General features: G+C 33.9%; 1 protein-coding gene across 3 annotated transcripts; it reads left to right on the top strand.

Moving 5' to 3' along the window:
- The first annotated feature begins 535 nt into the window (after positions 1-535).
- Positions 536-2,631, top strand: LOC145015758 (uncharacterized). Of its 3 annotated transcripts, none has more exons than XM_078974230.1 (5): positions 536-1,039; positions 1,131-1,388; positions 1,465-1,744; positions 1,943-2,047; positions 2,129-2,631. In XM_078974230.1, the coding sequence occupies exons 1-5, from the start codon at positions 752-754 to the stop codon at positions 2,227-2,229; spliced, it is 1,032 nt and encodes a 343-aa protein (XP_078830356.1). In that variant the 5' UTR covers positions 536-751; the 3' UTR covers positions 2,230-2,631. The 3 variants fall into 3 exon arrangements, with proteins under 3 accessions (XP_078830356.1, XP_078830358.1, XP_078830357.1); XM_078974232.1 differs by having other exon boundaries at positions 1,946-2,047; XM_078974231.1 differs by having other exon boundaries at positions 559-1,039; positions 1,468-1,744.
- Positions 2,632-13,343: the final 10,712 nt, after the last annotated feature.

The following is a 13,343-nucleotide window of genomic DNA, read 5'->3' on the forward strand; positions in this document are numbered from 1 at the left end:
TTGGTCTTGAAAGGATTTGGAATAGTGAATTCCTAATCCAAAACATTCAATGCATGTAATATTATATTTAGTTTAATACTATTTATATTCTAAAAATAAAAGAATAAAAAAATATAAAAGGAAATAAAGAAAAAAAATGAAAAATAAAAATAAGTTGGAGCATCTCTAAAGATAGTTAACCGAAAAGGGAAGGTGTAAAAATGGTTATACATTTTGATGTGATATGTATAATATTTAGTTGAAATTATTGAATGTTTACTTATAAAAGCATCTTTGATATTTCTTACGGTACATTAAAAACATGTATTAAACTTCACACAATGTGTAATGATTATTTGATGAAGATATACGACATTTAATTGCTGCACAACTTTATATCTATAAGACTATTACCTGGACGCAACTAGATAATACACTCTCCCCTGCAGAAACCAGAACTAAAACCCGCTTGCTCCTTCAACCGCGTTTTAAGCGCGTGTAATCGACGCCTCAGCTTTTAGGGTTCCCATTTCCCTCTATATTTAATATTCCCATCACTTGCACCCTCTGCCTCCATCTCTCCCGCCCTTCCTCCCTCCCTCCCTCCCTCCCATGTTCTATTTCTAATAAACGGCGGGGTCCACAGGTAAAAAGGCAAGCACGACGGAGAGATTGAAGGCTATAATTATCCTTCAACAAGAAGCAACCCCCAATTTCCCATTAAGCATTTCGTGTTAAATCAGCTACTTGTTTAACTACTGAAGAACCTTCAATGGAGCAAGAGATGGATGATGGCATGTTTTGGCTGCCGACGGAGTTCCTGAACGACGACGACGTGCTTGTGGACTTCAAGTCCGGAAGAAACAAAGGTACGTCAACTATGTATGGGCCAGACTCCGATCTCAGTTCTCCGGTGGAGTCTGTAATGGGTTCAACGGAGACCGAGAGTGACGAAGAAGATTATCTCAACGAACTGTCTCGAAAGCTGGCTCAGTCCACTCTTGAAGATAATTGCTGGAAAACGGAAAACAGTTCCGGTCTGGAAAGTCACCACTCGAAGGTTTTATTTTCTTGCTCAGTTTTTTCTTTTGATGATTTCTCCTTCTTTCACCATGATTCCTGAATGAGGTTTTATGTCTCAATTAAATTAGTCAACAAGTGTTATGGCGGGGTCGCCCCAATCTACGTTGTGCGGCTGTAAGCAGATGACGAACAGTCGGAGTACTAACTGTCTTTCACCGGCGCCGCCGGTGACTCACGCCGAAACCGCCTGGGATCTTCTGTACGCAGCTGCTGGTGAAGTTGCGAGGCTCAGGATGGCGGATTCTAACAGAAATCACATAGCTCCACAAGCAGCTCGAAGAATTCCAAGCCCTAATTTCCAACTTCAACAACTTCAAGCTGCTCAAGTAAAAACCTAATTTAGCTCTCATCCAAAATTTCCAGTTTCATTTTATATATCTTTTTAACATGTAGAATTTTCAGCAGTTGAAACAGCAGCAACAGCAACATCAACATCAACAACAGCAGTATCAGCAATTTATACCACCAACCAGGGGTAGGACGTCCGGAGGAAACATGAAACCGGCGGCGCTGCCGTTATCTGCTTGGCCTACACTGCAACAATCTCAGCAACAGCCACAACCGGGATCGGGTATGAGGGCTGTCTTTCTTGGAAACCCAACTACCAAACGAGAATGTACTGGCACTGGGGTTTTCTTGCCTCGCCAAATCGGAGCTCCGGCCGAGCCCCCAAAGAAACGAGGTCTGTTATCTCTCCCCTTTCTGGAATAATTTGGATTTTAGTTGATTTTTCATGGACCATTCTGATTCTGTTTTGGCCCCTTTTGTATTCCCAATACTTTTCCCAAAAATGGCCAATTATATTACACGACATTTAACTTATATTGTAGCAATTAGCATGATTGCGACTGCCAATTGATCTGATTTTTTGTATCTGCAGCAGGGTGTTCCACTGTTTTACTTCCAGAGAGAGTTTTACATGCTCTGAATCTGAATCTTGAAGCTCAAAACGGATCCAATGGCGGACGACCTTGTTATGATTACGGTAAGATTAGAATTGGGTATTGAAGTTTACAAATTATAATGAATCGGGGAAAGTACAAGTTTTGAAATTTAATGTTTGCAGATGCAGAAATGAGGCACCGGAGGAGCGTGTTAATGGCGGAGCAGCAGAGGCGGAGACAGGTTGAGAAGGATCTGAGGCTACCGCATGAGTGGACGTATTGATGGTGGAATTAGGGGAGTAGGGGTAGAAGCGAAGAGAGAATAAAGGTTGAAGTAGAAAGATGGCAACAAGGAACAAAATCCTCTGGTTTTGGTATGAGATTTTTGTTTTGGGGTGGAGTGAAGAAAGAAATAAAGGTGTTTTTTGGTGATTATATTATATATTATATATTATATATTATTATTATTAATTGATTGATAGGAGTTGACATTCTGCTTTTGGGTTTGAAAACTGGTCCATAGGATGTTGGATAGGGAGGGTAGTGGTTCTTTAAAAGCTTGTAGGAATCAAAATTCCAGCCCCACATGGGTGGGGGAGATACTTATCAATAATGGCAGGATCTCTTGTTATATTGTATTTCTCAAAATTTTCTTCTTTTTGTATACATTGCTGAATTTGCACAACTTATATTGCTGTCCAATTTGTACTAAAAAGCTTTTTCAGAATCTGTCACAAGTTGTCTTTCAATTGTTACATTACGCAATAGCGACATAGTCGATTGGTTGTATTTTTAACATGTCAATGTTAAAGCTTTAAATAAGGCAAACAAGCTTTGAGCAAGTTTAACGAGCAGACTACAGAATTGCGGTTTGTTTAGGCTTGCATTACAAATGATTTGAGCCAGGTGGTGTGAGTCTGTCCAATTATTCACGAGCCAACCTTGAGTTTTGTCCATAAGGCTTGAAACAATTGGGGGTGGTGCTCAAAGCACTAACAATTTATTAAATGAGCCGACCTTAGAGTGATTTTTTTTTTCTGTACTCGTCATGTTGGGAGTTGAAGGAAATCCGATGACACATGACTAAACACTAGTAATAAACCATATCAAAACTTTTATTCACTGTAAGGCCATTTGGACTGCATATTAAGCTAAATAGAGTATGGAGTGGTCACCACTAGCCACCCGAAAAAGTGTTAATCTTTACGCCACATCAGCTTCACCACCAATCCGCTACACCTTGGAAATGGTCACCACTAACAATATTCATTTTTTAAAAAAAAATCTTTTGTAACATTATATTAAATAAAAACAACCCAATTGACATTAAAAAATCCACATTATTTATATTTATATTTTTTTAATTTTAAAACATTAGATTAAATAAAAAAACATTATTATAAGTAATCATTTTACTAACTAAAAAATCAAATAAACATATTATTAAGTTTTAAAATTAAATAAACATAATTATATATAATTAAGGGTTTAATATAATTCAGATAAAAATGAAAGGATATAATAAGATTAAGTTATAGAATTTTAGGGATCAAATTTATAACTTCAATTAAAACATCTATAATATCCCAATTGTCTTCTTGTTCGCAGGATTTCACTGGAAAACGGGAACTAACCTGTTTTTTTTTTTTTTTTTTTTTTTTTTTTTTTTTTTTTTCTACTTCGATGGATTAAAAAAAATCCAACAAAATTAAGGGTCAAATGGTCGGAAAAAAAGCAAACCGATAGAAAGCTCCGTCTTCTTCCGTCTTCCCATCCACGCGACACCACGAACACGGGCCCTTGGGGCGGTGTTCACGCGTCTTTGGTCGTGCCAAGTTAGCATCACGCGCCTTTTAGGATGCCCACTCCTGATAGCCTTATGAGCATGGCTCATGATTGATGTGGCAATGTGGTGGGATGTGAGCACCACCGCGGTAAGGATGTCCGGTATTAGTTTTTTTTTTTTTTTTTTTTTTTTTTTTTTTTTTTTTTTTTTTTTCGTGTGAGAACCTACGTGGAGGAGGGTTTTCACTTGTGAACATCTCCCCCAAATCCATCCATTATCTTGTAGAGTGGAGGTTTCCAACGGTCTTTACGGATCACTTTTATTATTCACTAGTGAATACAATTTCCACAAACTAGTTAAATGGTTAGATGATGATGTAGCTTGCTCTTCGCTATAGATAACTTAATGTAATGAAATATGGAAGCGTCACATTGTGGTTGTGGTTAAATGTGGTCACCACCACAATTGACCATATGCAATCATATATTTTCTCTCTATCTTGCTACATTTTATTAATTAAAAAAATATTTTTTATTCAAATAATCAAAAAATAAGTGGGATATAATGATGTGTAGTGGTGGATATACCAACTTAATGTGGTTTTGTGTGGTGATGAGACCCATTATATTTGTGGTTACTGGTTATTGGTGATCATTCTGAAAAACTTAAGTTGAGTATACTTGATGTCTCTAAAAGGATTTGTAGTCATATGTCTTTGAATGGTTCTACATCTTGTGTAGACGATTAACATATTTATAATGGAGTTGTCATCGTTATTTTTGTCATTATAACCATAAACTTTTGTCTTGTTCTCCAAGAGCTTTTAGGCGGGTGTTCCTGTCGTAGCAACCATACTTCTTTATTACATAAGTGGCCTTTTAGAATCATTGTGCACCCTTTTTGTTACAAGCATAGCTTATGAAAATCCAAGAATCGTCTAGCCAGAGTTGGTTTGGATGAAATATGGTTGGGTTGCAACTGAACAAGGATACCAACCCCTAATACTAACCGTAAGATAAAGATTAACTCGAACTCTAAACTAAAGCATACGAAAAGAAAACTCTAATATAACATGACCAAGGCTGGAATCAAGTCTATCTCATAATGTCAAGCCACTAAAAGAAAAAAGACAAACCATAAGCGTGATGTCCCCTTTTCTCTCAAGTAAATCCCAATGCTTTAAAAAGTTGACTCCATCCAAATACATTGGCAAAAGTTGACCCAAGAATAAATTTCGTATGGATAACAGATCATATATGGTAGTTCCTTCTCATGTCCCCTATAATAGTAACTCTCAGGCCATGCATAAGGTATGTGACAATACTCCTACATTCTTCACTTACATACATCCTAACAAATACCCTCCATAACTTAAGAATCTAAGTGTATTATTAAGGAACACTTCCTTAAATAATCTTCCCAAAATATTGCTAACCTTTCATTTAGACAAGTTCGAGGTCAAAGACGAGAACTTTAAGACTGGTAGTATAATCCAAGGATATCCCCAAGAGACTGGAACTACCATTATTGGCACCATCTGTGAGGACTCAAAATAAAATGTTGTATCCTCAACAAGTGACGACGAATAATCACGAAGACAAACCCCTCCTACAGAGTAATCTACAAACGTACCTGTTTGATGGTTTCGTTTGGCTCGACACCGATACGAATAATACCAACACTAGTACACTACCATCACAGGATTTGTGAGTATCAAAATTCACCTTTTTACTCGAGGTGGGAATGTCCCTATTGATCCGTTGGGTATATGATACAAAACAATTAAAGAAACATGCATTTGACAGATTAAAATTTTAAAGCCTCTAAAGCTTGACCCAATTAAAACATACTACGATTAACCTAAAATCACAACCAGATGGTGCAAGGATTCCATACCTCAATATATAAGGATCCTTTGATGCAAGAGACAATCATTTGGAGTATTTGGTGTTTTGGATCTGAAGTAGGAATGAGTTTTGGTGTTATGCATGGAATCTTGGTCATTAACCCTTGTTTTGACCTAATAGGAGTTTAAGACATGCATTGGAAATCCATGCCTGAAAAGCAAGAATTTTTATGTTAGTAATGGTGCTAGGAACCCTTCTGGAATTGTTGGACAAGAGGCTTTCAAGATTAAGTGCTTAATGATTTAAGCCATGTTATATTTTTGCCCCTTTTGGACCAAGGAGTTGAGATCTTGATCTCTTGGAGAGTCTTAAGGGATAAAGTTAGAAAATTTATCAATTTGGACCATAGAATGGACTAGATCTGAGCTTTGGAGCGCTTAAAATCGAAGAAAATAACTTAACCCATTAAGTTGTTAGAAACCTAGTGCTCACGACATGGCCTTGAGTCACCACAGCGTGGCGACTGGGAAATGCCTGTATGTTTCGTCATTTTGATGCCACGACATGACGACCAACTAAAGGTTGACCTTTGACTTTTAACTGTTGACTTTGACCAAGTTTGACTTTAGGTCAAATGGGGTAATTTGGGTAGGAGATTGAGGCTTGGTCCCTGTTTGATGTTTAGGTGATTTGTAGAGCAGATATTTGGAGTAGTCATCGATTCAACTATCTCCTAGACTTTGAAGTGAGTTTTCTTCACTATACTCGTGGGTTGAAGGCACCAATCCTGGCCCACTAGGTTGTGTTATGTATTCCGATATATATAGGATGTTTTCCATGTTGTAGTAACCTGTTAGATTAGTAGCATTGTATGATTACATGTACTTGCTGATTATTGTTTATCTGTTACATATGTTGATATATTGGTGGTTGGGTTGTGGCAGATAGCCATCAAACCCTAGATAGGTGGTTTGAGGTGGTACTTTTTCGTGCGGTAGACCAACAAATCCAGGATGATTGAGTTGAGGCTATAAGCCAACAAACTCTGGATGGTTGGGTTGAGGTAATATTCCAACAAACCCTGGACGGTTGGGTTGACTCCATGGGCCAACAAACCCTATATGCATGTATTGTACTTGTTATTTTTGTGTGGAGTATCTTGTGGGAACTAACTTAGTGTAACATTCGATATTTAGAAGGTCAAGAAAGGAAAGAAAATCCCCAAAGTCAAGAGGTCTACTCGTCGAGTCCATGGAGAAACTCAACGAGTAGGAGCGCAGTTTGGGTCGCAGTTAAGTGATCTACTCGACGAGTCGGTGGACCGACTTGGTGAGTTGGCCAGGGTTTGGGAAACCCTAAATGCAAGCATTGTACCCTATTTAAGGAACGTGAGGCCTATCACTCAATCCCCTTACTACCCCCTCAAGTATAGAAACGAAACCCTAGCCACCCAACTCCATTTCTTGAGCCTTGTGAAGCTAAGGTTGTTTTGTGGTGCATATCTTGGAAGATTAGAAGTAAAGAACATGGAAGAGAGTTTAGATCCAACATCTACTTCAGTTTGGCAGCTAATAGAAGGTAACAAGTTTTTACCTTGGGCATTCATTTGATAGATCCATTCATCTTGAGCTTCATGGCCTTTTCTAGCACATTTGTGGCTAGTGCTTGCATGGAGCACGATAATCAATGGATTTAGATATCTCACGAGTTATGTACGGACATTTTATGTTATGGTATTTAACCTATATAATGCCGGAGTTATTTAGAATTTTTTTTTACATGAGATAATCCATGAGGAACACTCAAAGTTCTTGGCACAATAATACTAATTTCGTTTCTAGAGAGTATATGGATTGTTAGATGTTGTAAGAGAGTTCTAAATAGCCGAAATATGAGTGCATATACTCATCTATCAAAAAATTGAATAAGGTTGACGAAAACCACATAATCTACAGTTGTAAAACTGTATTTGGAAAAACTACCTAGACATATCAAGTTGCCTGCATAGAGCCGCCACAATTGGCTTTGACTATTAGCTTTGAAAAATCAACTTAGGATACTGAGAAGTTTAGGTTTCCATGCAACTTATGATGTAATTGAGAAGACCGAAAATCTGTGTGTTTCTTCAAATTATCTTCATATATGGAATTTTCTACGCAAAGATTAAAAATGAACAACATGGTAGGCCTAAATCTATAGAAATAAGAAGAAACAGTTATATAGAAATATCGAATCGTAAATAGATTTGAATTCTATAGATAATATAAATGAGATTGTCTATAAGGATAGACAAATGCAACATTTTCTCAAGATATTCATACATCTACTGGATGTTTTGAAAATGGGTTGAACTCGAAATATAACTTGTTGAAATTGAATAAGTAACAATTAAAGTAGATTCGGTTGGATGGTACTAACAAAATCATGTGTTAACTTTCATTTCTTATTAAATTAACCGATCAAATTGACATCTGTTAGACCTTGCAAGGGAGCACGACCCCCTTGACCCATCTTTCTTTTTGTTCAAGATCAAACCCATCTTATATACAAGTGTACACTAAATACCTCCTAATTTGTATTAGATCATAATTTAAATTCTCATTTGTTAATCGTGTTAATTTCAATTACACAAAATGACTGATGACTATGTAATTACCAACATAACACCTAAGCATAGTCTTTGAAGGATATTGTTGAGAGCAAAATGGATCATCATTGGAACATGATATTTTTCCATAAAGAAGTTACATTGTTCGCTGAAAGAGAGTGTAGTGAAATGCTTTCATCAATCATCATAGTTTGTAGGGGTGAGCATAATAACCGATAAACCGAACCAAAACCAAATTAACAGATATAACCGAACCATAATAACTGAACCATTTTAAAAAACCGTTGGTTTGGTTTCTAATTTTTGTTAACCGATAACTAACGGTTTGGTTATGGTTTTATAGGTTAACCGAACAATTATTAACAGAACCACCAACTTTATATTTTAATATATAGAAATTATAGATTATATATAAAATAATATAGTTAAACTTATTTAAGATCCATTAAAATATTGAAAATATAATTCATTAATCCTCACTTATCAGCAGACAAACGAGCAATCAAACCATCAAAGGCTGATCACGCAGACATACATAATCTTCTAATCATGCATTGAGTTAGATTATTGATTAATGTTGTAATTCCTAGTCGGCTAATTCTACAATTTGTAAACATTATTCACAATTAGTTTAATCTTTACACTCATAATCGTAATCGAAGGCTTCTCACACTGTTAATCATAATCAAAGATTGTTTTGACTTTATAGTCCTATTCGAAAGATTTTTTGACTTTATAATCAAGACTTTTAGGTATGTTAAGTTTTTGGTTCTTCTTGACTGTGTAGTATATTAAAAATGTATGTTTTTGGCTTTTTATTATTTATTGTTTTTGACTTAATCACATTGAATATATAAGAGTGGTTGTCTTTTTTTTTTTTTTTTTTTTAATTTTTAATTTTTAATTTTTTATTAATCCAATAACACATAATATGAATGTCTGACTCTTTTATTTTATAGTTTTTGATTTAATCGTATTGAACGTGTATGAATGTTTGTCTTTATGTTAATATTAATATCAATTATCAATATATGAGATTATTAATATCAATTTTTTTTAATGTTTTATATCTTTATTGAATGTTTTTGATTTTGAATGTGACTATGTGTTATCTCACTCTAGATACTAAATGCACACATTTTATTCTATTACTATAAGCTAGATTACAAACATTGACGTCGATGTCTTTTTGGTATTCTATTTTCATTTTTATGCCAATATACTTTCGTCATTTATATTATTTTGAACATTATGGTTAACCAATATTAACCATTAACTAAAACCGTTAACCGATAAAACCATTAACCATACCCAATGACTACCAAAATGATTAACCAATCATAATAGTTATGGGTCAGTTTTAACCAATAATCAAACAAAACCGCCCAATACTCAACTCTAATAGTTTGCAACCGTCAATTACCATGGGTAATGATGTTTTATGGTTATCACTTTGATTCGGTAGCAAAGCTAGTATATAATTAGTGGGGTGCATGGACCCCCATTATATATAATTTTTTTTTTTTGTTAATAGATGTTGCTATTTTGGTCACTTTAGTACTTAATCTTTTTGACAAATTGATTTTTTCCACATATTTGATTTTTTTAAAAGAGAAATAGGTTTTACGATATGTAAGTTTTAGTATTTAAATGTTATTTTTATTTATTTATTTTTTTGATAGCATACCAGTTGATTTTTTTGGTGATTCGGAGCATAAGGAAGAACACGGGAGGAGCCATCAGATTTTGGTGTATCTATTGGCATAGAGAATTGTGGTGGAAAATATAAAGAATTAAGATGAATCTATACCAATTATACAAACTGTTAAGGATAAATGTACAAAAATAAATGAGTTTTCATAAAAACTCGATGAGTAAATTACACGAATGGTCCCTATGGTTTAGGATATTTTGCACGTTTGGTCCCTAACTTATTTTTTTAATTCGATTGGTCCCTACTGTTTGTTTTTGTTACGCGCTTGGTCCCTATCTTACCTAAAAAGATTATTATGCCCTTGATTTTTTTTAATTTATTTAAGAGAAATTTACAAAAATAGCCATTTACACTAATAATATTACAAAAATAGCCAAAAAATATCGAAATTACAAAAATGACCACCAATTTCACAGATGAGAAGGTCCCATCTGCGAAATGGGCTTCTCATCTGCGAAAGTACAAGTACCTAAAGCATAGTTGTGCTTTAGGTACTTGTACTTTCGCAGGTAGTTTTAATATTTTTTTTTTTAATATTTTTTTGCTGTATATATAGGGGTAATTTCGCAGATGGAATAGGTCCACCTGCGAAATCCTCTGACTCTATCTGCGAAATCGTTGTTATTTTTGTATTTATTTTATTTATTTTTTATTTATTTATTTTTTTTTTTTTAAGGTTGACTATGAAATGGTTTGTTTTGACTACGAAATCAGATTGCTATATAAATAGTGTTTTATGTTAAAAACATCGACATAATACGAACAAAGCATGAAAAACATCACAACAATTACATGAAAAACAACGACATAATACGAACAAAGCATTAACGTAAAACATAAGTCACAACAATTACATGAAAAACAACGACATAAGTCACAACAATTACATTAAAAACATCACAACAATTATATGAAAAACAACGACATAAGTCACAACAATTACATTAAAAACATCACAACAATTACATGAAAAACAACGACATAATACGAACAAAGCATTAACGTAAAACACAAGTCAAAACAAACCATTTCATAGTCAACCTAAAAAATACAAACCATTTCATAGTCAACCTAAAAAAATAATAATAAAAAAAAATACAAAAATACAAAAATAACAACGATTTCACAGATAGAGTCAGAGGATTTCGCAGATGGACCTATTCCATCTGCGAAATTACCCCTATATATACAGCAAAAAATTAAAAAAAAAAAAAATTAAAACCACCTGCGAAAGTACAAGTACCTAAAGCACAACTGTGCTTTAGGTACTTGTACTTTCGCAGATGAGAAGCCCATTTCGCAGATGGGACCTTCTCATCTGCGAAATGGGTGGCCATTTTTGTAATTTCGATTTTTTTTGGCTATTTTTGTAATGTCATTAGTGTAAATGGCTATTTTTGTAAATTTTTCTTTATTTAAATAAACACACCCCTAATCCCACCCTTCACCTTACCTCACCTGCCCCATTAATTTTTCCTCTTTAAATGATAGTCTTTTTAGATAAGACAGAGACCAAACGCGTAACAAAAATAAACAGTAGGGATCAAACGCATAACAAAAACAAACAATAGGGACCTTCCGAGTTAAAAAAATAAGTTAGGGATTAAGCACACAAATTACCCCAAACCATAGAGACCATTCGTGTAATTTACTCAAATTCGATTTTGACACTAAATTTACAATTTAACTAGTCAACCTATTATCTAATAACGTGATAATTTTTGATGGCATGACGTTGACATGTTATGAGGGCATGACATTGACCGATTGACGTGTCAATCCTTGACAAACTCAGTGCATTATAGTTTTATTTTTCTTTTCAATTTTGACACAATACCACATTGTCGTTAACATTATACTATTATATCATGTCAGCACCATGTCATCAAAAATGTAACATTAATGGGTAACTGGATTTACGAATTAAGTGATCACCATTGCAAAAATTAAAAAAAAAATTTATTGACTAAGATGTTACAAAAAATAACAGTGTTACATGGGACATGTATACATGGTATACAAATATATTGCTAATGATCATATAGTTCCTATTTCTTGGAGTGGAATGGTAATTGCTTAAGGAGGAAGATTAATGAAAGAAAGGAGTGGGGACGTAGCATTGAGTTGTCAGCATGTCCGTTCATCACATGCATAATCATATAATGCAGACACGCCTTTGATCTTGCTTTCCTTGTAATCCGCCACTTTCCCATCTATTCAACCAAACCCTCTATTCACACCCTGTCCCATATACGATTTGCTATCTAAAAATATCTAAGAATTCGAAACAAAATATAAAATCTCAAATTATCTAAAATGACTTTTTGAAAATTTTATAATTATTAGATTACATTAAACTTACGGATTAACATATACTTTAATTTTAATTTCGTAATTATATGATTGCTTTATTTTTATTTAGTAACTATAGCTTTGAAAAAATATTGAAGATACTTAAGCTATATCAAAATATTGAAGATACTTAAATTATATTTGACACTTTGCAACTAGTTTTTTTTTTCTTCATATTTGGAAAATAAAAGAAGGGATTATAAGTTAGTTTTTACAAGGCCGACCACTGTTTTTTTGAATAAAAAAGGGAACTATTTTAATGTTTTCAGATCGCCAATAATCCATAAACATTTTTTTTTGTTTTTACATATATGAAGTCATCTGTCTCTATATTTTATTTAATATTTAATATTAAACTCATAACATCTAATTTGAAAAAGTATATGTATTTTTAAATTAACATAATTAAGAATATCGAATTTGACTTAACTTTTTATTTCAAAGTTAAAACTACTTTGTAATTAAATTCCAACTCCCGACTATTATAAGTACAAAATACATGTACCAATAATTGTTTGATTATCATATTTGATTTCTAATAATAATACATTACCTTCTACATAATAATAACATATTATAGTAATCATTGGTAGACAAATAATTTATGATTGCAACAGAAACAACAATATGCCTCAAGAATTCATTTCAGTGGGTGAGCTATATGTAGGTCAGTCCAAACGTTTATAGGATCCGGGGTAAAATGAAAAAAAAAAAGCATTTAAAGACAAATATAATAAAGATTCAAAAAAAATATCATTTATTCTTCACTATAAACGCGTTCAATTAGCAATTACAAGCAAACCAAATTATATATCTTTTAAACTAGTTTGAGTTAGAACAACTTTAGGCTTTAAAAATAATTGATATAATAATTTTTTTTATATATATCTACACTACATAGCCCGAAAATTTTGGGCCCCGGGACTTGGGCGGTCGCCCGGATTACCCATTATGTGGACCGGTCTTGTCTAGATGTCAACAACATATTTCGAAAAACAACTGTCATATAGATGAGCTCTGACATATTAGTTCGTAGGGGTGTCAATTTATGATACGACAAGACAAAAATACAAGCAATGAAACGAAATCG

The sequence above is a fragment of the Lactuca saligna genome, chromosome 9, assembly GCF_052625555.1.
Source record: "Lactuca saligna cultivar CGN05327 chromosome 9, ASM5262555v1, whole genome shotgun sequence".
NCBI classification, from domain to species: domain Eukaryota; kingdom Viridiplantae; phylum Streptophyta; class Magnoliopsida; order Asterales; family Asteraceae; genus Lactuca; species Lactuca saligna.